This window comes from Pseudophryne corroboree, chromosome 12, assembly GCF_028390025.1.
Source record: "Pseudophryne corroboree isolate aPseCor3 chromosome 12, aPseCor3.hap2, whole genome shotgun sequence".
Taxonomy (NCBI): domain Eukaryota; kingdom Metazoa; phylum Chordata; class Amphibia; order Anura; family Myobatrachidae; genus Pseudophryne; species Pseudophryne corroboree.
Genome location: NC_086455.1, coordinates 60,243,029 through 60,271,013, shown reverse-complemented (window position 1 = coordinate 60,271,013; position 27,985 = coordinate 60,243,029). Strand labels below are relative to the sequence as shown.

Genomic DNA, 27,985 nt, shown 5'->3' with positions numbered 1-27,985 from the left:
CAGCTAATGATAGATCAGCTGTTGTGTAATGACTAGGGATGTGGTTATAGAACAAAGCTCCATGCTGCTGCTGCTCCCTGGCCCATTCCCACCCACAATGCACCGCGCCTGCAGCAGCACATTCCTCCCCTCAGCGCACGCTGCTGCAGTAATCCCGCTCACACTGCAAATACCCGGGGTATCCCCTCACCATGGCAACCGGCGCGACGCGGCCTGCCGATTGGACGAGCGGCGGTCTCCCTTACCACGTGGCTCCACGGCGCCCAATCGGAAACCTACAGGCGCGCCTCTCCGACCTCATCCGTGCGCGCCCGTCTCCTAGGAGATCAGTGCTGGAGCAGGATGGCGGCGGCCCGGCTGGAGGAACTATCCGTGACCCCGGAGGAGCTGGAGCGCTTCCGAGCCGCCTTCCAGGACGTTCGCTTCCGGGAGCTATTTGCACAGTACGCGGAGGAGATCGCTGACCCGGAGAACCGGCGCCGCTACGAGCGGGAGATCAGCGAGATGGAACGAGAGAGGGGAGTGGACGTCCAGTTCCTGCACCCGCAGCCCGGGCATGTGCTGCAGAGCAGCGTCGGGGGCCGCCAGGCCTGCTATCTGAACGTCTGCAGCAACCCGTCGGTCTGCAAGCCGCACTGCGTGCCCGCCACAGACGAGGAGGGCCGGGCCGGCCAGCAGTGGAGCCTGCCCTGCGCCCTGAGCCCGGCCCGAGAGGAGCTGGGCCCGGAGGGGGTGAGGGAGGTGATCTACGATGTGGTCTTCCACCCGGACACCCTGCGCCTGGCCACCAAGAGCGACAAATTCCTGGCCATGGTCAATCTGACCGCCCTGGACACTGTGTCCCAGAACTTCAGCGTCACCCTGGACACCTGCAACGTCAGCACCCTGGACATGACCTATAAAGGGCATCCGCAGGCCAGCGTCCTCCGCAAGCCATCAGCTGGGGTGTCTCCCAAACCTCAGGACCCCAGTGACCCGCTGCACTTTCCCTATCCATATGATGCTTTAGGCGGACACAAGAAAAGTGACCACAGTAACCAAGATCAGCTACAGAAGATCCAGCCAGCACCCCGAGAGCGCAGACCGTCCCAAGAGCCCACCATCCCTCATTACACCATCCGGCACCGCTCCTACGTGGATATCCAGGACTACAGGGATGCCAGGGATTCTGCCCCCAGTCCAGTGCCCAAGGAACTTGTGATCACTGTGGACTTGCCCTTGCTCAGCTCGGCCTCTGAGGTAAACCTGCATATCGAGGGTAAGGCCCTGTCCTTAGAATCCAAGAGACCAGCCTACAAATTGCAGATAAAGCTGCCCTATCTGGTGGCGGATGACCAAGGAACGGCCCACTTCAACAAGACTAAGAGGCAGCTGGTGATCACTGTGCCAGTGGTCCAGCAAAATGTCCTGAAGCTTATGCAGGACCAAGGGTCCAAGCGGTCATGCTCCCCCAGTTCTGATGTGCAGGAGATCTCCCAATCCGTAGGAGCTTTGGAAACTCCTCCGCCGGATGAAGACCCTAAGAAGGTGGTAGAGTTGGTCCCACTTGGTGACTCCCAGAATTCCCTTGCTAAGGATCCTCCCGAGTGCCCCATATTCACTTGTTCGCAGGATGCCACCTCACTGACTCTGGTTATACATGTTAAAGATGTTGACGAGAACAGTATAACATCTGAAGTCGGCTGCTATCAATGTGAATTAAGATTTTGCGTGAAACACACGAATGCTGCTTACGTTTTGTTTGTACAGTTCCTGCCGCAGTATAATCTGAATACAGATGATATTGCAGTGCATGTTTCCACAGACAATACAGTTATCGAGTTGACCAAATCTTGTGAGTGCTTCGGACCATGGAAAAACCTCTACTTTGGGGTGAACAGCAACTCCTTGCAGGTAAGATGTATTTCCCATTATGCATTATTATACCAGCAGAGGGCGGTGATATGAAACCTTTTACATGATGCAAGACTGAGTATGCACCATAGGTTTACTATATTACAACCTATCGGGGCCTAGTGATCTCACGTAGGCACATGACTGATGTGCACCAGTTACTAGGGAATGATTAGGCTGTGTTCTAGTGACAATAGCGTCTCACCGTGTATTGTTATGCCGAGATATTTAAGTTTTTGCTGCTGTCCCATAATCCCCTTGTCTCTTGAAGCCTTCCTTGTGTTTTTGTTTCCAATGTCAGCCCGTTTCAGCTCATGACCTTCACAGCATAACATTAAACTGTTCCATACATATTGTTTTAGGTATCCAGTTGATAGCTCTGCAGTAAAAGCCAGTCATTAGGTTGACCCCAGATGGTCAACATGTAAAAGGTTGATGGGGTCAAAAGGTCATTTGACAATGGTTGACACACATATGGTTGACACTGATGATGATATTATTATTATTATTATTATTATCATTTCTCTAACGTCCTAGTGGATGCTGGGACTCCGTCAGGACCATGGGGAATAGCGGGCTCCGCAGGAGACAGGGCACATCTAAAAAAGCTTTTAGGTCACATGGTGCGTACTGGCTCCTCCCCCTATGACCCTCCTCCAAGCCTCAGTTAGGTTTTTGTGCCCGTCCGAGAGGGTGCAATCTAGGTGGCTCTCCTAAAGAGCTGTTTAGAAAAGTTTTTTTTTTTTTAGGTTTCAATCTCAGTGATTCCTGCTGGCAACAGGATCACTGCATCGAGGGACTTAGGGGAGAGATTTCCAACTCACCTGCGTGCAGGATGGATTGGAGTCTTAGGCTACTGGACACTTAGCTCCAGAGGGAGTCGGAACACAGGTCAGCCTGGGGTTCGTCCCGGAGCCGCGCCGCCGATCCCCCTTACAGACGCTGAAGAGACGGCAGAACGGAGGTCCGGAAAGCAGGCGGCAGAAGACTCCTCAGTCTTCTTGAAGGTAGCGCACAGCACGGCAGCTGTGCGCCATTGTTGTCACACGGCTCACTGACTCAGTCACGGAGGGTGCAGGGCGCTGCTGGGGGCGCCCTGGGCAGCAATATAATTACCTTTAGTGGCAAAATAAATACATCACATATAGCCATTAAGGCTATATGTATGTATTTTAACCCAGGCCAGTTTCTTAAAAACCGGGGAAAAGCCCGCCGAAAAAGGGGCGGAGCTTATTCTCCTCAGCACTCAGCGCCATTTTCCTGCTCAGCTCCGCTGGTGAGGAAGGCTCCCAGGTCTCTCCCCTGCACTGCACTACAGAAACAGGGTAACAAAGAGAAGGGGGGCATAAATTGGCGATATTTATATATTAAGAGCGCATATATAGTAAACAACACCTTCTAGGGTTGTTTATATACATTTATAGCGCTTTTGGTGTGTGCTGGCAAACTCTCCCTCTGTCTCCCCAAAGGGCTAGGGGGTCCTGTCTTCGATTAGAGCATTCCCTGTGTGGCTGCTGTGTGTCGGTACGTGTGTGTCGACATGTATGAGGACGATGTTGGTGTGGAGGCAGAGCAATTGCCGATGATGGTAATGTCACCCCCTAGGGAGTCGACACCGGAATGGATGGCTTTAGTTATGGAATTACGTGATAATGTCAGCACATTACAAAAGTCAGTTGACGAAATAAGACGCCCGGCTAACCAGTTAGTACCGGTTCAGGCGTCTCAGACACCGTCAGGGGCTGTAAAACGTCCTTTACCTCAGTCACGGGTACGGGTACCGACACAGATGAATCTAGTGTCGACGGTGAAGAAACAAACGTATTTTCCAATAGGGCCACACGTTATATGATCACGGCAATGAAGGAGGCTTTGCAGATCTCTGATACTGCTGGTACCTCAAAAAGGGGTATTATGTGGGGGGTGAAAAAACTACCTGTATTTTTTCCAGAATCAGAGGAATTGAATGACGTGTGTGATGAAGCGTGGGTTAACCCCGATAGAAAACTGCTAATTTCCAAGAAGTTATTGGCATTATACCCTTTCCCACCAGAGGTTAGGGCGCGCTGGGTAACACCCCCTAGGGTGGATAAGGCGCTCACACGTTTATCAAAGCAAGTGGCGTTGCCGTCTCCTGATACGGCCGCCCTCAAGGATCCAGCGGATAGGAGGCTGGAAACTACACTGAAGAGTTTATACACACATACTGGTGTTATACTGCGACCGGCAATAGCCTCAGCCTGGATGTGCAGTGCTGGGGTAGTGTGGTTGGATTCTCTGACTGAAAATATTGATACCCTGGATAGGGACAGTATTTTATTGACTCTAGAGCAATTAAAGGATGCTTTCCTTTATATGCGAGATGCTCAGAGGGATGTTTGTACTCTAGCATCAAGAGTAAGCGCGATGTCCATATCTGCCAGAAGAAGTTTATGGACGCGACAGTGGTCAGGTGATGCGGATTCCAAGAGGCATATGGAAGTATTGCCATATAAAGGAGAGGAATTGTTTGGGGTCGGTCTTTCGGACCTGGTGGCCACGGCAACTGCCGGCAAATTCACTTTTTTACCTCAGACCCCCTCCCAACAGAAAAAGACACCGTCTTTTCAGCCGCAGTCCTTTCGCTCCTATAAAAAGCGACCAAAAGGACAGTCTTATCTGCCGCGAGGCAGAGGAAAGGGTAAGAAAGGGCAGCAAGCAGCCCCTGCCCAGGAACAGAAGCCCGCCCCGGCTTCTACAAAGCCATCAGCATGACGCTGGGGCTTTACAAGCGGACTCAGGAACGGTGGGGGGTCGACTCAAGATTTTCAGCAATCAATGGGTTCACTCACAAGTGGACCCGTGGGTCCTGCAGATAGTATCTCAGGGTTACATGCTGGAGTTCGAAAGGTCTCCCCCTCGCCGGTTCCTAAAGTCTGCTTTACCAACGTCCCCCTCAGAAAGGACGTCGGTTTTGGAAGCCATTCACAAGCTGTATTCTCAGCAGGTGATAGTCAAGGTACCCCTCCTACAACAGGGAAAGGGGTATTATTCCACACTATTTGTGGTACCGAAACCGGACGGTTCGGTAACGCCTATTCTAAATCTGAAATCCTTGAACCTGTACATAAAGAAATTCAAGTTCAAGATGGAGTCACTCAGAGCAGTGATAGCGAATCTGGAAGAAGGAGACTTCATGGTGTCCTTGGACATAAAAGATGCTTATCTACATGTCCCGATTTACCCCTCACACCAAGGGTATCTCAGGTTCGTGATACAAGACTGTCATTATCAGTTTCAAACGCTGCCGTTTGGGTTGTCCACGGCCCCTCGGGTCTTTACCAAGGTAATGACCGAAATGATGGTTCTTCTACGAAGAAAAGGCGTATTAATTATCCCTTACTTGGACGATCTCCTGATAAGGGCAAAGTCCAGAGAACAGCTGGAAGTCGGTGTAGCGCTAACACAAGTAGTGCTTCAGCAACACGGGTGGATTCTAAATCTTCCAAAATCTCAATTGACCCCGACAACACATCTGCTGTTCCTGGGCATGATTCTGGACACGGTTCAGAAAAAGGTATTTCTCCCGGAAGAGAAAGCAAGGGAGTTATCCGAACTTGTCAAGAACCTCCTAAAACCAGGAACTGTGTCAGTACATCAATGCACAAGAGTCCTGGGAAAGATGGTGGCTTCGTACGAAGCGATTCCATTCGGCAGATTCCATGCACGAACATTTCAGTGGGATCTGCTGGACAAATGGTCCGGATCGCATCTGCACATGCATCAGCGGATAACACTGTCACCGAGAACAAGGTTGTCTCTCCTGTGGTGGTTGCAGACTGCCCATCTGTTAGTGGGCCGCAGATTCGGCATACAGGACTGGGTCCTGGTGACTACGGATGCCAGCCTACGAGGTTGGGGAGCAGTCACAAAGGGAAGAAACTTCCAGGGCGTGTGGTCAAACCTGGAGACGTCTCTTCACATAAATATACTGGAGCTAAGAGCGATCTACAATGCTCTAAGCCTGGCAAAATCGCTGCTTCAGGGTCAGCCGGTGTTGATCCAGTCCGACAACATCACGGCAGTCGCCCACGTAAACCGACAAGGCGGCACGAGAAGCAGGAGTGCAATGGCAGAAGCTGCAAGGATTCTGCGCTGGGCGGAGAATCATGTCGTAGCACTGTCAGCAGTGTTCATCCCGGGAGTGGACAACTGGGAAGCAGATTTCCTCAGCAGACACGACCTTCACCCGGGAGAGTGGGGACTTCATCCAGAAGTTTTCCACATGATTGTGAACCGTTGGGAAAAACCAAAGGTGGACATGATGGCGTCTCGCCTCAACAAAAAATTGGACAGGTATTGCGCCAGGTCAAGAGACCCTCAGGCAATAGCTGTGGACGCTCTGGTAACACCGTGGGTGTACCAGTCAGTGTATGTGTTCCCTCCTCTGCCTCTCATACCAAAGGTACTGAGAATTATACGGAAAAGAGGAGTAAGAACAATACTGGTAGCTCCGGACTGGCCAAGAAGAACTTGGTATCCGGAACTTCAAGAGATGCTCACGGAGGATCCGTGGCCTCTACCTCTAAGAAGGGATCTGCTTCAGCAGGGACCTTGTATGTTCCAAGACTTACCGCGGCTGCGTTTGACGGCATGGCGGTTGAACGCCGGATTCTAAAAGAGAAGGGCATTCCTGAGGAAGTTATTCCTACTTTAATTAAAGCCAGGAAAGAAGTGACCGCACAACATTATCACCGCATTTGGAGAAAATATGTTGCGTGGTGTGAGGCCAAGAAGGCTCCAACGGAAGAATTTCAATTGGGTCGATTCTTACATTTCCTGCAAGCAGGATTGTCTATGGGCCTCAAATTGGGGTCCATTAAAGTTCAAATTTCGGCCTTATCAATTTTCTTCCAGAAGGAATTGGCGTCAGTGCCTGAAGTACAAACTTTTGTCAAAGGTGTACTACATATACAACCCCCAATAGTGCCTCCAGTGGCACCGTGGGATTTGAACGTGGTTCTAAATTTTCCCAAATCTCATTGGTTTGAGCCTTTAAAATCGGTAGATTTAAAATACCTTACATGGAAGGTAACCATGCTGTTGGCCCTGGCTTCAGCCAGGAGAGTTTCGGAGTTGGCAGCTTTGTCATACAAAAGCCCATATCTGATATTCCATTCGGACAGGGCAGAATTGAGGACACGTCCTCAATTTCTCCCTAAGGTGGTTTCGGCATTTCACTTGAACCAGCCTATTGTGGTGCCTGCGGCTACTAGCGACTTGGAGGACTCCAGGTTACTGGACGTTGTCAGAGCATTAAAAATATATATTTCAAGGACAGCTGGAGTCAGAAAATCTGACTCGTTGTTTACATTGTATGCACCCAACAAGTTGGGTGCTCCTGCGTCTAAACAGACGATTGCACGTTGGATATGTAGTACAATCCAACTTGCACATTCTGTGGCAGGCCTGCCACAGCCTAAATCTGTAAAGGCCCATTCCACAAGGAAAGTGGGCTCATCCTGGGCGGCTGCCCGAGGAGTCTCGGCATTACAACTTTGCCGAGCAGCTACGTGGTCAGGGGAGAACACGTTTGTAAAATTTTACAAATTTGATACTCTGGCTAAAGAGGACCTGGAGTTCTCTCATTCGGTGCTGCAGAGTCATCCGCACTCTCCCGCCCGTTTGGGAGCTTTGGTATAATCCCCATGGTCCTGACGGAGTCCCAGCATCCACTAGGACGTTAGAGAAAATAAGAATTTACTTACCGATAATTCTATTTCTCATAGTCCGTAGTGGATGCTGGGCGCCCATCCCAAGTGCGGATTGTCTGCAATGCTTGTACATAGTTATTGTTACAAAAATCGGGTTATTACTGTTGTTGTGAGCCATCTGTTCAGAGGCTACTTCGTTTGTGTTATCATACTGTTAACTGGGTTCAGATCACAAGTTGTACGGTGTGATTGGTGTGGCTGGTATGAGTCTTACCCGGGATTCAAGATCCTTCCTTATTGTGTACGCTCGTCCGGGCACAGTACCTAACTGAGGCTTGGAGGAGGGTCATAGGGGGAGGAGCCAGTACGCACCATGTGACCTAAAAGCTTTTTTAGATGTGCCCTGTCTCCTGCGGAGCCCGCTATTCCCCATGGTCCTGACTGAGTCCCAGCATCCACTACGGACTATGAGAAATAGAATTATCGGTAAGTAAATTCTTATTTTTTTTTTTTTTTTTTAAATAAAGTTTTTATCATTGTCCATCCACATGGACTACAATTGTTAATAGTCACCTTGCCCAAAGCGTAGCGAGCCAGCAAGGGTACATGTTTCCACTATCTTGACACCGATATGTTGACATATAAAAAAATAAAAATAAAATCTTGTGTTAACCATTTTCATGTCGACCTTCTGTACCTGTCGTCATTTTGAATGTTGACCAATTGGGGTCAACCTATTGACTGTCAAACTTTTGTACTGTAGATCTATTGAACCACACCTGTTTTTTCTGTATGTGTACAGTTTAGTATAAAAAAAAAATAATAATTAATAATAATAATTTTTTTTTTCCTTTTTTTGTTTCCAATATTTACCATTTTACAAAAATAAACATCAGATGTTTTTTAGTTACATATCACAATACATATTACTGAACTAAATAATCTATTTGTGGCTTTGCTTTACTATCATGAAGCAGTGTGTTTTGTTTTAGCCACATGTGTATGTGGCTAGAGCTTTGTATTTGTCTGGCTGGAGATTTGCATGGTACCCGGTCTATAGGGTGACAGTAAAAAGTTTGACCACTAATTGTTGACATGTAAAAGGCCGACACAACGTTTGAAGGGTTTTTGCCTTTTATTTTCAACTTTTTCATCCACATGGACTACGAGTGAGAGTAGTAGCCTGTGCTGAGCGCAGCGAGGCCCTTTGCCGGCAGCATGTCGAGCCATGTAAGGGGATGCGGTACACTAATTGGGGTTCTATGTGACTTGACGGCAAAAACAAAATAAATATTAAATCCACCATTTTCCACGTCGACCTTTTTGTACCTGTCGATCTTTTCCATTGTCTACCCTCTACCAGTCGACCTAATGACCATGGTGATCAGCTGCCTGCGGGAATGGAGGGATTGCAGCACTTGGGGGGGATACGTATTATTTGCGGTAAATTCTCCACCCCCCCCATAAATTGCATGTAGGCTCAATCTAGCACTGGCAATACCCCCCCCCCCCCCCCCCCATAAATTGCATGCAGGCTCAATCTGGCACCGGCAATAGCCCTGAGCATCGCTATCGCTGGGGGGCATACACACGACAGATCCGTGCTTAAAATCCAAGCAATCTAGTCAGATTGCTTAGATTTTAAACACTGATCTCTCCGTGTGTACCCCCCTTTAGATTTGGGTGGGGTGTGTTCAAACTGAAATCTAAATTGCTGTGTAGAAATAAAGCAGCCAGTATTTACACTGCACAGAAACAATATAACCCACCCAAATCTATCTCTCTCTGCAAATGTTATATCTGCCACATGTGCAGTGCATATGATTTTGCCCAACTGCTAACAAATTTGAGGCTACGATCAGGTCTGAATTACCCCCAAAGAGTAGATATGGATGGACAGATATGGGATGTAATCAGCATCCCAACAGCGGCAATCTCAACACATTCCACCTGCAAGTATTAGGGTTAGGGGGAAGGTAAGTGTTACAGTACTTTACAAAAATGTGTCTGGATTACAACAGTCGGAATGCCGCTTTCTATATTTTCACTGGAATAAAAACAAAAAATATACATTTGTATTTTTTTTTATTTTATTTGTTGTGTCCGTGCCTTCTTTAGGTGTGATGTAAAGTGTTCTCTGTTTAACACTAAAGGTTCTCCACCATGGTGTCGGCATATTTTTGTGGTTTTGTCAGCGAATGTTACTTGAAATGTTTTATTTTTTTTCTGTAGGAAAGAAGATTTATTAATGAAGATAATGTGACGGAGTTCCTGGAAAGTGGTCTACGCCCTTCTACTATTCCATGGTCCACTCTAGAAGACCAGCCTTTGATAAATGTTCTTGAAATGACTGATGAAAGGACCCACATCCGGGTGACTGTAAGCTCTTCTGTTTAACTGATGCTACTTGCCTTATGCAATCCACTTTGTACTAATTGATCAAGCACTCATGCAAAGGTTTACCTTCGAGGGCTCTATTCAATTTAGCACGCTGTTAATGGCGCCGGGAGGGAGCCCCCGGAGCTATTCAATTCCCGACTACAGAGTTTCGAGCAGAAATTTGCCAAAATTAGGTCCGCGATGCTGTTTTGTGCCCTAGCGCGGCGCAAACAGCATTTCGTCTGTCCGTGCTGGGCTCCCACCAAGCTCTCCCCTCACTGTAAATTGAAGCTATGACCAAGCGCACGGCATCAATTCACTGATGGTAAACGATATACGTAACTTTTCCCACCCACTGCGGCTCATGGGTAGGTATGCTAGATGGCAGGCTCATTCAGCGGGGCACACCAATAAGTGCAGCGGAATTTTGCCACTTTAAAATTGGTCAGGGTGTGGTGCCCTACTAAAACAACCTAGCAGGAACACTAGCTTTGATGAAAGCATGTCTTGAGAGCCTGTTTGAGGTTTTGTAGAGAGGTGGACAGTCTGATAGGGAGAGGTAGGGAATTCCTGAGGTAGGGGGCAGCACGGGCAGAATCTTGGAGTTAGTGGGGGGGGGGTAATCAGTTAGCAGGAGAGGCGGCATTCATTTGTGGAGCGAAGTGGGCAGGAGTGTGAATGGAGATAAGGTCAGAGATGTAAATGGGAGAGGAATGGGTGAGAGCTTTGTGAGTGTAAGAAGCTTGAATTTGGTTCTGAAGTGAAAGCAGATGTAGTACATTTGGAGAGGAAGATGAGCCGGGCAATAGCATTGAGCACAGACTAGAGTGTAGAGAGGCTGTAGTCAAGGAGGCCAGATAGGCGGAGGCAACAATCAATCTGGAAATGACCAGTGAGTGAATAAGGGCTAAAACACACTACCCGGCATTTGCCGGCCGGGAAAAAGCCGGACGGCTTTTTCCCGTGCCGGCATTGTAGTTAACAGTGTGAGGGCTAGGGTCCCTTCACACTGCACGGCGCCGGCCTGGCTGCCGGGTTGCAGCCGGGTCTCACCACTGGAAGGTCCGGCGGCCGCCGGGCCGTCTTTGCGGCCAGTGAACCGTGTGTGTGAAGGGGAGCTTTCACACACAACGGTTTTATCTGAAGCCGTGTCTGATGCTGCGCATGCGCACAGCATCACACACGGCTCAAAGCCGTCCTGTGTGACAGACACTGCCGGTTTCTCCCGGATGGCAAAAAGCCGGACAAAGTTTGTCCGGCTTTTTGCCATCCGGGAAAAACCGGAGTGTGTGTTACAGCCCTTAGGGTTTTAGTAGCATCCTGGTCAAGAAAGGGTATGATCCTGGACATTTCTGCAGCAGGGTACATTGTGTTCCACAGGGAAACATCAGGATGTAGAGTGGATCTTGATCCAGAGGTACCAACAGGCTAAAGCTTTAGGCTATCCCAGGATGCATTGGGGCCTCCTCTATAAACCCCGCCTTCAGGCACTGTACCTTCAGCAGCAGGTCACTTAACGGGGGGCTGCACTGGGCAGGCCTGATAAGCTTTCTAAGAAGACGTTAAGGGCCACAGCGCTGATATGTCAGTGTGACATTCTGTGCTGCAGCTCCATCACCTCCCAAACGGTGTTGCATACTCCTGCAGTCTGTTCCCGTGTACTTGCGGCGGAGACGCTCTGGCATTGGGCACACCGTAGCAGCTGCTCTAGGTTGTTCGCGTAGGTGCTACGGGGAGGAGGTAAAAGGGTCCCCCAGGCGGTACCCACCATTAAATCACGTTCCTGTCGTGGTCTAGTTAGACAGACCGCAACGCTGGCATGGACACTGTCACTGAGCAGGGACCCCATTAGACTGCCAGGGCATAGGAGTACAGGTCGGGTGTACTCAGGTGTAGGGCAGTACGGATGGTGTAATGGTTAGCATTACTGCCTCACAGCACTGAGGTCATGGGTTTAATTCCCACCATGGCCCTAACTGTGTGGAGTTTGTATATTCTCCCCGTACTTGCGTGGGTTTCCTCCAGGTACCCCGGTTTCCTCCCACAATCCAAAAATATACTAGTAGGTTAAGTGGATCCCAACAAAATTAACACTAGTGTGAATGTGTGTACATGTCGTAGGGAAAATAGATTGTAAGCTCCACTGGGACAGGGACTGATGTGAATGGCCAAATATTCTCTGTCAATCGCTGCGGAATATGTGTGCGCTATATAAGTAACTGGTAATAAATAAATAAATAATACGAACGCCCATTTTAAGAAGACTCCGTAGTACTGGCTGTGAGGACCAGCATAGGGGAGCCGGTGCTTGACCTGTAGCTCCTCCCCCGGCCCAGGGCGCCATCTACTGCAGATTTTACCGCCCTGGAGCTGCCTCACACTCTCTCTCACTCCCTGACTTAGACGCTGGGCACCATCTTCTAAGCATAGCTGCGTCTGGTCTCCGGGACTGCAGAGCAAGGTCTCCCTTGTAAAGCCGCCTATATACAGCGCTGTGACTTTACAAACACTCGAGTGTTCTACATGTCTTCATACATAGAGCGTTAGTTAAGAAAGTGTACCTATTACAGAATATATTGTACGAGTATTCTGATACATACCTCCAGTCTAGGACCGTGCTATGTTTTATATACTGTATCTGTACATATGCTAGTCCAGTGCAGTGTTATTGTAATAATAATTATCTGCATTGCCTGTGACTGTGTGTGCCTGTATCTGCTGTGTGGTTTCACTTTCAGTGTTTCCCAGATATATGTATTACGCATCACTATATTCTGTACCCTAAGGGACTAGGTGCGTCTGGGATATATATATATATATATATATATATATATATATATATATATATATATATATATATATATATATATATATATATTAAACAGACAATGTGACCCGGCACTCAGTTCCTAGATAAGGCTTCCTTGGCTCACGGTGCCCTCCCTCGGGTGACGACCCGACAATACACCAAAACAGACGGGCGGCACTCAGAGCATGTAATCAAGTGAAAGCGTGCAGTGACTTTATTGTCATAGAGACATCAACGTTTCGGGGTCGCAGCCCCGTCGTCAGGATAAGTGTACATAGACAAAATAAGTGTTTAAATACCTTAACTACAGGAGGCACTCCTCCCACTCGTGGAGTCCACGCCGCCCGGATCCCGGTTGAGACGTACCTCACTTCCGGAAGTGACGTAATGCCGGTCCGTCCAGCTGACGTGTAGCCAGTGAGGGGGAGATCGCCATGGTTACTGAGCACAAAAAAGGAGAAACAGCGTGAACTGAATTTACATAAGTAAGAAGAATAAAAAAGTAGAAAAAGTGATTACTTTTACATTGCTTTGGGCAGTAATAATAAACGTGTGATGTGTGTAGGAAAAAATCATAAAATTGCAAACAGCGTGTTACACAACAGTGATCACAAACACAAATATATACACAAAGCAATGTATAGTGCGTGAATATAAATAAATAAAGCATATCGGTAGACCTGTGACATTATTATGAGAACATGTTAAAGAGTTTGTCTTCAAAAATTTGTTAAAAACCAGAGAGCACGTATAAACTCTCTTCATAATTAACCATAGTGATATAATCATAAAAATTTACTGACTGGAGCTTGTGAAACAATCTGATCTAAAGAGCTGCTTATCAACAATAAAAAATGCAAACAGTGTAACTAAACAAAAACCTCCTGTCTAGTAGAAATACATAAATAGAACAGGGTACGAGTGAAACTCTGTATTAATTAATCTAAAGGAAACATCTCAAGTTCATATATTCATTTAAACCTTTCGGATGGATGGTGTTTAATCTATGTATCCATCTGGATTCTAGTTGCAGTAGTTTCTTAGAGCGATCACCTCCTCGCAGTGATTTGGGTACATGATCTATTATTTTGTACCTCAGCGTGGCCATGCCATGTTTGGCTTGGGCAAAATGCCTGGCTACAGGTTGTTCACTGTCGCCTGTTTTAATGGCCTCCCGGATTGCATACCTGTGTTGCGCCATACGTGTTTTGAACGTGCAATCCGTTTTGCCCACGTATGTTAATCCGCATGGGCAAATAATGAGGTATATGACAAATTTAGACTCGCAGGTAAGTGGATATTGTATGGTGAATATCTTACCTGTATGTGGATGTCTAAATTTGTCACCCGGGGTGAGATAGCTGCATGTTGTGCAGCCACTACACCGAAAACAGCCCAATTTCCTACTGAGAAAATGTCGTTTGTGCGTTTCAAAGTTAGATATGTCGGTTTTGACCACATAATCCCTAATGCTTTTGTTTCTGGTATGACTGACTAGGAGCTTAGAGTCAAAAACTTCACCTAGTTCCTTGTCCGATGCCACTATAGGCCACAGTTGTTTCATTTTTTTAGTAAGATGTGTGCTACTGGTGTTATATTGTGTGACCCATGGAAATCTACCGGACAGCGTTTTTTTCTCTTTAGGGGCTAACAGTTGTTCACGTGTGTACTCAAGAGCTTGTGTCCTAGCCTGTTGCAGCTCATTCAGTGGATAACCTCGCTCTTGAAATTTTTTTAACATCATATCTAAATCTAGATCTCTTTTTTCTGGTGTGCTATCAATGCGACACACCCGAAGAAACTGAGAAAAAGGTAAACTACCTGTGGTTGATCTAGGATGAAAACTGTCACGTTTGAGAAGGTTGTTTCTGTCTGTAGGTTTAACATAAAGTGACGTATTGATTCTACCATTCTGTAAGGTAATTTGTACATCCAAGAAAGTAATTGTGTTTGGATTGGAAACAATAGTAAATTTAACCGGACTAGATGTCAAATTGTGTGTCCGTATCAATGTATGTAGTTGTTCCAATGGCCCTGTCCAGAAAATCAACACGTCGTCTATGTACCTAGTGTATAGCTTAAGGTGGCAATTGATGTATTGGTCTTGTAGAAATAAATCTTTTTCTACTTCCCACATGTAAATGTTTGCAAAGGCTGGGGCTACCGCTGATCCCATCGCACAGCCTGTGCGTTGAATGTAATATTTTTTATCATGTAAGAAGTAGTTGTGTGTGAGGGTGTATCTGAGTAGTTGTAAGAAAAACTCAGTCTCTGGACCTTTATACAGCGGATTATTGGTGATTAGACGTCGTACCGCTAGTAGTCCTGCCTCATGTGGTATACATGTATAAAGACTTGTGACGTCAATTGATGATAGTATCGTGTCTGGGGGAAGTGTATCAATCGTCTGCAACATCCTAAGTAGTGAGGATGTATCTTTTAAATGAGTACTGGTTTGTTGGATGCAGGGTTGTAGATAGGTATCACAGTAAACAGCCAAAGGCTCACATAATGATCCCCTTGCCGAGATGATCCCCTTGCCGATATATGAACTTGAGATGTTTCCTTTAGATTAATTAATACAGAGTTTCACTCGTACCCTGTTCTATTTATGTATTTCTACTAGACAGGAGGTTTTTGTTTAGTTACACTGTTTGCATTTTTTATTGTTGATAAGCAGCTCTTTAGATCAGATTGTTCCACAAGCTCCAGTCAGTAAATTTTTATGATTATATCACTATGGTTAATTATGAAGAGAGTTTATACGTGCTCTCTGGTGTTTAACAAATTTTTGAAGACAAACTCTTTAACATGTTCTCATAATAATGTCACAGGTCTACCGATATGCTTTATTTATATTCACGCACTATACATTGCTTTGTGTATATATTTGTGTTTGTGATCACTGTTGTGTAACACGCTGTTTGCAATTTTATGATTTTTTCCTACACACATCACACGTTTATTATTACTGCCCAAAGCAATGTAAAAGTAATCACTTTTTCTACTTTTTTATTCTTCTTACTTATGTAAATTCAGTTCACGCTGTTTCTCCTTTTTTTTTGTGCTCAGTAACCATGGCGATCTCCCCCTCACTGGCTACACGTCAGCTGGACGGACCGGCATTACGTCACTTCCGGAAGTGAGGTACGTCTCAACCGGGATCCGGGCGGCGTGGACTCCACGAGTGGGAGGAGTGCCTCCTGTAGTTAAGGTATTTAAACACTTATTTTGTCTATGTACACTTATCCTGACGACGGGGCTGCGACCCCGAAACGTTGATGTCTCTATGACAATAAAGTCACTGCACGCTTTCACTTGATTACATGCTCTGAGTGCCGCCCGTCTGTTTTGAGATATATATATATATATATATATATATATATATATATATATATATATATATATATATATATATATATATATATATATATATATATATATATATATATATATATATATTATTTATTTATTTATTAGTGCGGCATAGTATTTGCCCATTACGTGTATTCTACTGTGTACTCAGTCACATAATACTAGATTTATTCGCAGGTGTTGTGTACTGTGTATTTAGTAACATACTAACTGAATTATTCGCAGGTATTATACTCTGGCTTCATCGTACTAAACCGCTCTGTTGTTGCATTTGTGTACAATATCTAACAAGAAGGGCTGTAAGTCTGTGGACGCTCCTGCATCATGCAGAGCATGCGCCAAAGATTTACCAGAGGGGGAGGTTATGTATGATAGTCTGTGTACTTTGTGTCATACATCTCCCAGTCTGGTTACAGGAGCTGCGGACTATCAGGAGCCACCCTGGGCTGAGTTCACAAACCTACTAGGTACTCTGCTGGAACACCTTACGCTCCCTATATAGCCACAAATTATCCCTAGTGTTCACTCTAGGCTGTTTTAGCAGGGCGCCGCGCCCTGCCCGATTTTTATTAAGGCAAAACCTGCCCTGCCCTTTCTGTGGCGCCCTGCTAAACAGCCTGCCCGCTTCCTGCTCTCCCAGCGTGTATAGATGCCGTGCGCATGCGCACAGCATCCATTCACGCTACGGGAGAGCGCTTGGGGGAAGCCCAGCACCTCCGTAGGTGCTAGGCACGCCCCCTTTAGTGACTCCGTCAGATGCGTGCACAAGTGCCCCCACAGACCGGCGCCCTGCCCTCAAATTCCTAGGGGGAACACTATGTCCCTATGGTTAATCCACCTTGGGCGGAGAATTTGTTAACCAGTTGCAGCAATTAAATCAATCCTTCGTCAGACAAGTCTACTCTGGGTCATCTAAGCGAGCTGCTTCCTTCTCACAATCCACGTATCTCTCAGATGTTTCATCTGAAGAGGAGGGGAGCATACTATCCTGTCAGACACTGAATCAGGTGTTTCTGATGAGGATTCTCCATTGCAGATTGATGTCCCTGCCCTAGTGGTTGCTATTAAGCAGCTCCTACAAATCACTGATGATGAGGATTCCACTACTGTGGCTAAGAAAACTGATATGTTTAAATGACAGAAGGTGGTAAAAAATCTATTGCCCCATTCTGACCATTTGGTGGACATCAAGCATGAACTCTGGTCTAATCCAGGAAAGAAATTACTTCTGTCTAAACGGGCCTTGGCTCGCTATCCTCTCCCTGTAGAGTTATGTAACAAGTGGGAAGATCCACCACCGGTGGGTTCTCATGTCACCCGCCTAGTGGTGTCATCCACTCTGCCTGTCACCACTGTCACTTCACTGAAGGAACCGACAGATAAGCGTGTGGAGGGATGTCTGAAATCTATTTACTCCCTTAGGTGCTGTACATAGACCCACTTTTGCTGCCTCTTGGGCTAAAAAAGGTGTTGAAGCATGGGTTCAGGCATTAGAGGAAGAGCTGCCCGTGGATATATCTGAGAATGCCAGACAATACCTGTCTCACATTACCACTGCCGCCTATTACATTCAGGAGGCGTCCTCTGAGGCGGGTGTGTTGGCAGCCAAGGCGTTGATTATTTCTGTCCTGGCTCACCGTATTCTGTGGTTAAGATCATGGAAGGTGGACTTGGACTCCAAAATGACCTTGGGGGTACTCCCCTTTTAGGGGGACATTTTGTTTGGGAAAGACCCTAATAAAATAGTGTCTGAGTTAGCAGCTGCAAAGACTGCTTTTCTCCCAAATACTAATCCTTCTGCACAGAAGGCAAAAGGTACCACTTTTCGTTCCTTTCGGCCTCAAGGGAAAGCAAAAGGTCAGGCATACCCGAGACAGTCTCGTGCTCCCAAAACCACACAGCCCAAGGCTAAACAATCCTAGGCGGCCCATCAGCCTGCTTCTAAACAAGACAAGCCTGCCGCATGACGGGGTGGACCTTCCCCTGGGGGACCCCAGGGTGGGAGGACGACTTCTACAATTCACCCGAACGCAACAGAGGAAAGGGTTCTCCACTGTTAGGGCAATCAGGATGTGGAATTCCCTGCCAGGGAAGGTGGTAATGACGGACTCTGTAATTGGATTTATTCGCCAGTTTTGCACCACGGTTATCCCTTCGGATCTGTTAAAGGTGCAAGCTCTGCAAAAGGTTGTGAGTTCCCTCCTGAAGACAGGAGTGGTAGTGCCGGTACCTCTGTCCCGCAGAGGTTACTACTTGACCCTGTTTCTAGTTCCAAAACCCAATGGGACTTTCCGGCATATACTCAACCTCAAATCACTGAACAAGTTTGAGTGTGAAACTAGTGTGAAAGCAAAAAAAATGGCTTTTAGGAAATACAAACAGTCTCAAAATAATAACGACAAAGAGGTGTATCTTGACAGACGGAAGGATGCTAAGAAAGTGATCAGACGTACATAGGCAGAAGCTGAGGAGAAAATGGCCCAGTCAGTAGATAAAGGGGGCAAACCTTTTTTAAACTATATAAATGAAAGGAGAAAATCAAATGGAGGAATAATATGACTTAAGACAGAGTGAGAATTTGGTGGAGGGAGACAAGGCAATAGCAGATCACCTAAATAATTATTTTTGCTCAGTATTTACTACAGAAGAAGGGAAGGGGCCACAGTTAAGTTGCAAGGACATTTCATAAAAATAAGGTAGATGAAAGTACATTTACAGAGGAGAAGGTCCTAACAGATCTTTCAAAACTAAAAGTGGATAAATCAATGGGGCCAGATGGGATACACCCAAGGATACTAAAAGATGTGCTGGTGGCACCATTAACAGAATTATTTAACCAGTCCCTAAATGCAGGTGCCATTTCAGAGGACTAGAAAAGAGCAAATGTAGTTCCACTGTACAAAAGTGGAAGCAAGGAAGAAGCAAGTAACTACAGACCTGTAAGCGTTACATCAGTAGTAGGGAAAGTAGTGGTAAAACTATTAAAAGAAAGAGTTGTGTAATATCTTAAATCGAATAACTTACAGGAGTCAAAACAGCATGGATTTACTAGTGGGAGATCATGCCAAACAAATCTTACTGACTTTTTTTTGACTCTGTGATGAAAATAATAGATCAAGGGGGAGCTGTAGATGTAGCATATCTAGACTTTAGTAAGGCATTTGACACTGTCCCACATCGCAGACTGCTAAATAAACTTGAAAGTGTGGGAGTGGATTCTAAAACGGTTAAATGGATAAGAACCTGGTTGCAGGATAGGAAACAGGCGGTTGTAGTAAATGGAGTGCAATCAATGGAGGGAAATGTTACCAGTGGAGTACCCCAGGGATCTGTACTTGGACCAGTTCTCTTTAATATCTTTGTTGGTGACATTTCAAATTGTATTGAAGGGAAAGTATGCCTTTTTGCAGATGATACGAAGATATACAACAGGGTAGACACACCGGGAGGTGTAAAACAAATGATTGAGGACCTAGGTAGGCTTGAGAAATTTTCAAGAACGTGGCAACTACAGTTTAATGCTAAAAATGCAAAATCATGCACTTGGGTCTCAAAAACCCAAAGTCTAATTATAGTATCAAGGGTACTATAATGGAAACTACTGAGGAGGAAAGGGATTTAGGAGTCACTATTTCAAGTGACTTAAAGGCAGGGAAGCAATGCAACAAAGCAATGAGAAAGGCAAGTCAGATGCTTGGTTGCATAGGGAGAGGAACAGGTAGCAGAAAAAAGTTATATTGCCACTGTATAGGTCATTGGTATGGCCTCATCTGGAATACTGTGTCCAGTTCTGGAGACCATATCTCCAGTAGTGATGGGTAGTTCATGACTGATTAGTTCAAAATGAACTAATCTTCAAAGTGAACTAGTTCGTTCAGTTCACAGCTTTGGCAAAGATTAGTTCATCAGGGAGTAAAGCAGGTGGGAGGAGTTAGACACAGACAGAATAGAGCCAGCAGCTGCATTAGGCTACTCACTGTCTCACTCACTGGATTTTACCTCCTGAATATAATGCTGTAAAATGAAAGTTAAAAGTACAACACAGCCCAGCATTACAGATCTAATAAGAAAAAAAAAAATAGCATCTGCACTGCCTAGCCAAAGTTTGTGTGTCTGTGAGTGAGCATGTGCGGTCATGCTGCTCACCTTTCTGTGATGCAATCACTGTACTATTAGACCAGATGTCCAAACACTTGCTGCTGCTTCTGGTACGTACTAGGTCCTGGGCATACTGCTGTGCTAAATCTTCTACAGGGTGTCTAGGTGCTGCTGCTGCAGCAGCACTGTTGTTCAGCTCTCTCATATAATACTCATGATTTAGTACATCTCTGCTGCCACAGGTGGCACTGCTGTGCTCAGACATGGTGTGGACTCTGTGGCGCTGATTGAGCTACATTGTCCTGACGACTCATGAGTCATTCTCCTTGCAAGTAGTTCAGCAGTTCACTGATTCATACAGATCACAGATCAGCTCTCTGATTCCATGACCAGAACGAGTCAATACAGTGCCTCTAAGCTACCATGTGTGGCACTGCTGTGCTCAGCATACGTATTGTATGGAGCTGATCCTGAACTGCATATAGCCATGATTCATTCCCCCAGTATATTGGGTGACCAGCTACACTCCCAATCAGCTAGAGACACAGTGCTGAGTGCTGCATGCTATCCTGTAGGGTCTGATTACTGCACACAACACAAGACATGGGGGGGGGGGGGGGGGGGGATATGTACTATGAACCTTCAAGTATCATAAAGTAGAGCAGTTGCCCCTAGCAACCAATCAGCTTCTGTCACTTTATAGACTGTTGAAGTTAAATGACAGAAGCTTATTGGTTACTTTGCAACATCTTCACTTTATCTCTCTCTAAGGTCTGTTGCATTGGGGCAAAGGGAGATTTTTTTTTTCTTTTAATTACTGTATTTTAAAAGCAGAAAAAAGTGACTTATTACATTACTCTGAATTTGGCACTTTCACCTGCATATTATGAAGTAAAAATCGGTACCAACAATGGGATTAGTATTGCAGAGATAAACATGTCACTATAAGGTTGCTGTATAAATTATTGCTTTTCTTAAATATAAAAAAAATCTGACATATTAAACATTACTGTATCTGATCATTTGAACAAGACTAATAACTCCCACAATGAGCTAGTATTAAAAAATGACCTACTCTATGTGTAATAGTCTAGAATAGTTTTAAATACATTCACTCTTTTCAGTCTCGGTCAGTGAGGGAAATGATGAACTAATTTTCTGAACTAATATTTTCATGAACTAGATCATAATGAACTAATCAGCAAAGTGAACTAGATTTCCCATCACTAATCTCCAGAAGGATATAAATGCATTAGAGAGTGTACAAAGAAGGGCAACTAAAATGGTGCATGGCCTACATCACAAAACTTACCCGGAAAGTCTAAAAGATCTTAACATGTATAGTTTGGAGGAGAGAAGGGAAAGGGGGGACGTGATAGAAACTTTCAAATATACCAAGGGTTTTAACAAAGTTCAGGAGGGAAACATTCTTTAAAGGAAGAGAAGTATTAGAACGCGAGGACATACACTGAGACTGGAGGGGGGAGGTTCAGGGGAAATTTTAAGGAAAAATGACTTCACAGAAAGGGTAGTGGATAAGTGGAATAGCCTCCCATCAGATGTGGTAGAGGCTAAGACTGTAGAGCAATTTAAACATGCTTGGGATAGGCATATGAATATCCTTACAAATAATTAAGGTTCAAAAGGGGTTGAGATTACCTAAAGGATAAATAAAAAAATAAAAAAAGGGGGGCAGGCTAGATGGGCCAAATGGTTCTTATCTGCTGTCAAATTCTTTGTTTCTATGAGTGTGTCCAAGTTCCATATAGAAACACTGTGCTCAATTGTACTGGCTATGGAACCTGGAGACTATATCCTGGATATACAGGATATGTACCTGAATATACTTATTGCCATGTCGCATCAGCAGTATCTGTGGTTTGCTATTGGCGACCTCCACTATCAGTCCAAGGCTCTGCCATTTGGACTGGCTACGGCTCCTCGGATCTTCACCAACGTCATGGCTGTAATGATGGCCCATCTCCGTCACCGGGGAGTCAGGATCCTGCCGTATCTGGATGACTTGCTGATTCTGGCAAACTCCCACGATGTCCTCCTCAGTCATCTGCAACTGACTGTAAGCTTCCTACAAGCCCACGGGTGGCTCATCAATTGGAAGAAATACTCGCTGGTACCTGCTCAGAGCATGGTGCACCTGGGGGCACTCCTGGACACAAACAGTCAACGACTGTTTCTGTCTCCAGAAAAAGTCCTGAAGCTTCAGGACAGGATAAGATGCTTCCTTTGTCGCCCCATAGTGTCGATACACTCGGTGATGCAAGTACTTGGCTTGATGGTGTGGTATTCGACATGGTAGAGTACACTCAATTTCAATCCCACCCTCTGCAGAGGTTAATTATTTCTAAGTAGGACGGCCTACCTCATCGGATCAGATCTCACATGATCACTTTAACTCCGGAAGTTCATCTGTCCCTGACCTGGTGGCTACAGTTCCAGCAGTTGAGCAGGGGCCATACCTTCTGCATCCCCAACTGGGTCCTGCTGACAACGGACACCAGCCTGAGGGAATGGGGTGCGGTGTTAGAGCAACACTTTTCAGGGTCGATGGACCAAGGAGGAATCACTCTTCCCAATAAACATTCTGGAGTTGCTGGCGGTGTTGAATGCATTGACTCTCACCCTGCCTCTGGTACAGAACAGTCCTGTTCAAGTACCGTCAGACAATGCCACCAGGGTAGCATACATAAACCATCAAGGCGGCACTCGAAGCCGCATGGCTATGATGGAAGTGTAAAAAATCCTTTGTTGGGCGGAACGCCATCTGCCAGCAATATCATCAGTGTACATTCCGGGTGTCCTAAACTGGGAAGTGGACTTCCTCAGTCGCCAGGACGTGCACGCCGGAGAGTGGAGTCTTCATCCGGAAGACTTTTCAACTCCTAGTGGATAAGTGGGGCCTACCAAATGTAGACCTGATGGCGGCTCGACACAAGGTTCCGATCTTCGGATCAAGGACCAGGGATCCTCAAGCAGCGTTTGTGGATGCACTAGCAATTCCATGGAACTTTCGGCTGCCCTACGTGTTCCCTCTAGTGTCACTCCTGCGGAAGTTCAAGCAAGAAGGAGGAATACTACTTCTAGTCGCTCCAGCGTGGCCCAGACAGCGTTGGTTCTCAGACCTGCAGGGTCCATCGACAGTGTCCCCTTCTATTTCCTCAGCACTTGGACCTCCTCGTACAGGGCCCTTGTCTTTATCCAGACCTGGCCAGACTGGTTTTGATGGCGTGGCTCTTGAAGCATCACTCCTGAGGGCCAAAGGATTCTCTGAGGCGGTCATTCAAGCTGTTGAAAGCCCGCAAACCGGCATCTGCCCGGATTTATTACAGGGTCTGGAATTCTTACTTCATTTGGTGTGATAAGAATTATGCATACAGATTCAGAACTTACAGACTTCTGGCTTTTCTGCAACACGGCCTGGATTTAGGCCTTCGTCTGGCCTCCCTCAAGGTTCATATATCTGCCTTGTTGGTTTGGTTTCAGAGAAAAATTGCATCTATACCTGATGTTCATACATTCACTCAGGGAAGCTGAATCCGTAAGGCACCCTAGGTCCCTCCTGTGGGTCCATGGGATCTGTCTGTTGTCCTGAATGCCCTGCAAGAGTCTCCATTTGAACCTCTTTAGTAGGTGGACCTTAAATGGCTTACAGCCAAGGTCTTTTTTTTACTGGCTATTGCCTCTGCTAAGAGTGTTGGACTTCGGTGCGTTGTCCTGTTGTCCACCCTTTCTGATATTTAATCGTGACCAGGCAGTTCTTAGAACTCGCCCAGGTTATTTACCTAAGGTAGTGTCATCTTTTCACCTTAACCAAGAGATTGTGGTTATTGCCTTTATCTTTTCTGATTTGTCCTCCAAAGAGCGGTCTTTGAATGTGGTAAGGGTTCTCCGTATATATGTGGAGAGAACTGCCTCTATCAGGAGGTCAGATTCCCTTTTTGTCTTGTTTTGGTTTTCACAAACGTGACTGGCCTGCGAATAAGCAAACCATTGGCCAGATGGATTAGAATAGAATGGTGATTGCACAAACTTATGTGCAGGCTGGACTCCCAGTTCCTGCTGCTATTAAAGCCCATTCTACTCTGTCTGTTGGTCTTTCTTGGGTGGCCCGCCATGTTGCATCTGCAGAACAATTGTGCAAGGCGGCTACGTGGTCCTTGCTGAACGCGTTCATTAGGTTCTATGCCTTTGATACTTCCGCCTCCCAGGATGCTTCCTTTGGACGCCAGGTACCCGCTAATGTGCGTCCCTTCCCTTGATGAAATGCTTTAGGACATCCCTGATGTTTCCCTGTGGAACACAATGTACCCTGCTGCAGATAAGGAGAGTTATGGTAGACTTACCATTGTTAACTCTTTCTAGAGTACATTGGGTTTGTATGGCATTAGCCGCTAGTCCCTTCTCCTGTCATGAGAATGTGGTTCTATGTGACTAACATCTGCCTTCTTTCTTGCCTGCTCCTGCATTGGACTGGTTAACAAAATTGAGCTCCAGTGCCTGGAAGCTGGGTAATAGAGGAGCCCCCAATGCATCCTGGGTCAGCCTAAAGCTTTAGCCTGTTGGTGCCTTTGGATCAAGATCCACTCTACACCCTCATGTTTTCCTGTGGAACCCAATGTACCTCGCAGAAAGAGTTAACCTTTGTAAGTCTACTATAACTCTCTCTCCTTATTTTTGAGATTGAAACAGCAGGACTGGGAAAAAAGTACTGATTGTGTGGTGTGAAGGAGTCATAGACCGCACTTGGGGCTAGAGGAGATGGTTGTACGGTCAGTAGGCAATGACTTTTTGGGAGGTGAGGGTATGTGGGATGGTGGGAAGACAATTAGCTCAGTCTCAAACTGTTTAAGAAAGCGCTGAGAAATCCAGGAAGAGATAGCAGCGAGACAGTTGGAGATACAAGTGAGGAGAGGGTTATATGGGATAAACTCCAAACTCTGGAGGAGATGTATCCATTAATGCCAAGTGTACAAACAAGACTGATCAGTGTCCTCTGAACGGATCTAGCAGCATTCCTGAATGCCTGATAAAGGATAGAATTATTACTGATTTACATGGTGAAAAATTGGCCCAGTTGCTGCATATCACTGTTTTGTGTGGGTTTGGGATCAGTAGGATTTACCGACTATCAGATTGCCGATCGTCAGTATACCGACAGCGGCATCCCAATCGTCGGTATGCCAGCAGCGGAGCAAGCGCAATGAATCCTCTTGCAGGATCGCCACGCTGCGGGCGTGGTAGCACGTTGCACTCGCCACAGGTTCTATTCCAACTGTATGGCTGTCGTGGACACCCACGAGTGGGAAAAGCCCCTGTAAGCCGGGATTCCGACTGGCGGCATTGTCAGCAGTGGGGATCCCGGCGTCTGTATCCTGACCGCTGTGATCCCGACTGCTGACAACTCAACTGCATACAATGTGTTTTCCCACACTGCGCATGTTCTGGAACCTAGCGTGCACAAGTCCAGGCAATGCAGATTTGTATGCATCTCCACTAGCAACTGAGGATGTGTAACTGGGCTCTAATGGGGTGTTCTGACATGGGCAGAGCTCAGTGAGGGCATCTGGTCAGAACTGTGACAAGTTGAATATTGATGCTAATGGCACGCCTGGCACAAACGCTAAACATACGGAGGTGCATGTTGTACTAATGATGACTAGTAGTAATCCCAGCCAATGGGGCACAGCTCTGCATACAGGTCTGGTACAAAATGCTGACATTCAGTATGTCGACATAATGCTTTTACAGTATTTGAGCCTTAACGCTGACATGGTGGCCGTGCTGTCATAATGACTGCATACCAAACTATACACCTTTATTTCTGTGCACACAATGCAGGAGCATCTACTGCACATCTGGCCTATTGTTTTATGCCTTTGTATGATTTTGTAAGGTGTAAAACCTCCACAATGAGGTACAGGTACACCACCGATGGTCCGGCACCTCTTTTAATCCGGACACATAAGGTGCAGAGGGAAGTTAGGCTGTGGGTGGCACTTAGGCTGCCGGAGTGGAGTGGAGTGGAGCTGTGGGTGGGGAATCGGGCTGTAGGGGACACACTGAATAGAGTTAGGGGGGGGGGGGGGGGGGCGGTGTCAGGATGTTGCCGACACCACCGTAAATTATGCTACCGATAATCCGGCACTGGGCTGGAACAGAGGGTGCCGGATTATCGATGGTGTACCTGTACTAAGTGAATCGGCTCCTTTTATATGAAATGTTTCACAGTTTACTGTTTTCCCTGCAGAAACCTGAGCTGGAAGAGGAGCGTTACCTGAGCCGGAGAGAGCAGTCTGCAGATCACAATGAGGTGAAGGAGCAGGTCGGCTCTCAGTCAGACAACACGGGTCTATCTGACACTGATGCAATCGTAGAGGATGGACCACAAAGCGCACAGGCCACGTGCCCATCCTGCACCATCCCTGCGCAGTCTCCTGACCAGCTGCTGGTCACCGAACACGCCACAGTGGAAGATCAGGGGCTCTGTTTCAAAGATCTAGCACCCAGAGAACTTGATGAAGATGATCTCCCTGATGGGACAGGGCATACACAGTGCCCTGTATTAAATTCCTCCAGCCCCACTCAGATTTTAAAGGAAGTCAGTGCTGCGGACAGCAGTGTGAATGTAATCTCTGATCACAAAACACAATGTGCCTTTAATTTTGAGAATACCTTGCTGTTTGACTTAGATTAGTAATTATTTGAAATATAGCAACAAAAATGTGTGTGTGTTTTATGTTTGTGTTAATCGGAAAACAGCCATTTTGCTTTGAAATTAGTGGTCTTGAGTTATGCCTGTGCCATGGGACACAGTGCGATGCTGGACCATTCCAGTGTGTTTGTCATTTTTCTCGTGTTACAAAGATGTTTCTCTTAAAGTGAACCGGTCCCCTGCATGCCGCAGGCAGCCATTTTTTGAGCTGACCCGCCATTCAGCCTAGGCAGTAGTGATATCAGTCATGGGGCAGGGTCTGATTTGCTGGTTGTACACTCTGTTGCTTCTGATTGGAAAAGATTGGCTCCTAAGTTAGGGCAACCATGGATTTGTGTCACAGCACCGGATCCAGAGGCTTCCGCTGGTCGGTCTTTTGTTCAGACACTGAGACCAGCAATCTTTCTTCTCGTTACAAAGTGCCTCTTGCGTAATCTGCATTAAATTCACCAAATTGCTGCCCTAGTTATGGTATAATGGACAGGTCCACTTTAATTCTATTTTTCCCTTTTTATTTTTTGTGGGTGCCAAAGAGTTGTATATTTCTTTATAACCTGTTCTGAGAAATGTTTCCTTGGTGCGGATAAATAAAATCTGTCTGATGTGTTAAACTATCATTTATGAGTCTACTTTATGTGTGGTTTGATGCAGCTGAAGCCCCAGCCCCTCTCGGGTCTCAAGGTGGGTGGGTAACTTTTAAGTAAGTCACCCACCCCTCCCATTTGCACCCATGCAGTGCTTAGGATGAGTCCTTACCATCAAGAAGCTTAATTTATTGCAGCATCAGTGGGTGTTGTGTGCAGTAATGTCCTTTTCTCTAACGTCCTAGTGGATGCTGGGAACTCCGAAAGGACCATGGGGAATAGCGGGCTCCGAAGGAGGCTGGGCACTCTAGAAAGATTTATGACCACCTGGTGTGCACTGGCTCCTCCCACTATGACCCTCCTCCAAGCCTCAGTTAGATCTTGTGCCCGGCCGAGGTTGGATGCACACTAGGGGCTCTCCTGA

General features: G+C 46.3%; 1 protein-coding gene across 1 annotated transcript; it reads left to right on the top strand.

Moving 5' to 3' along the window:
• The first annotated feature begins 276 nt into the window (after nt 1-276).
• On the top strand, nt 277-27,594 carry DNAAF2 (dynein axonemal assembly factor 2). Its single transcript, XM_063947543.1, has 3 exons — nt 277-1,893; nt 9,819-9,965; nt 26,513-27,594. The coding sequence occupies exons 1-3, from the start codon at nt 343-345 to the stop codon at nt 26,957-26,959; spliced, it is 2,145 nt and encodes a 714-aa protein (XP_063803613.1). The 5' UTR covers nt 277-342; the 3' UTR covers nt 26,960-27,594.
• The last annotated feature ends 391 nt before the right edge of the window (nt 27,595-27,985 follow it).

Excerpts from the sequence above, each read along its gene's own strand:
- DNAAF2 (XM_063947543.1), top strand. The coding sequence starts at position 343 with ATGGCGGCGGCCCGGCTGGAGGAACTATCCGTGACCCCGGAGGAGCTG. Across the intron at positions 1,894-9,818 it reads TGAACAGCAACTCCTTGCAG|GAAAGAAGATTTATTAATGA; the intron begins GTAAGATGTATT and ends TTTTTTCTGTAG. Across the intron at positions 9,966-26,512 it reads GGACCCACATCCGGGTGACT|AAACCTGAGCTGGAAGAGGA; the intron begins GTAAGCTCTTCT and ends TTTTCCCTGCAG.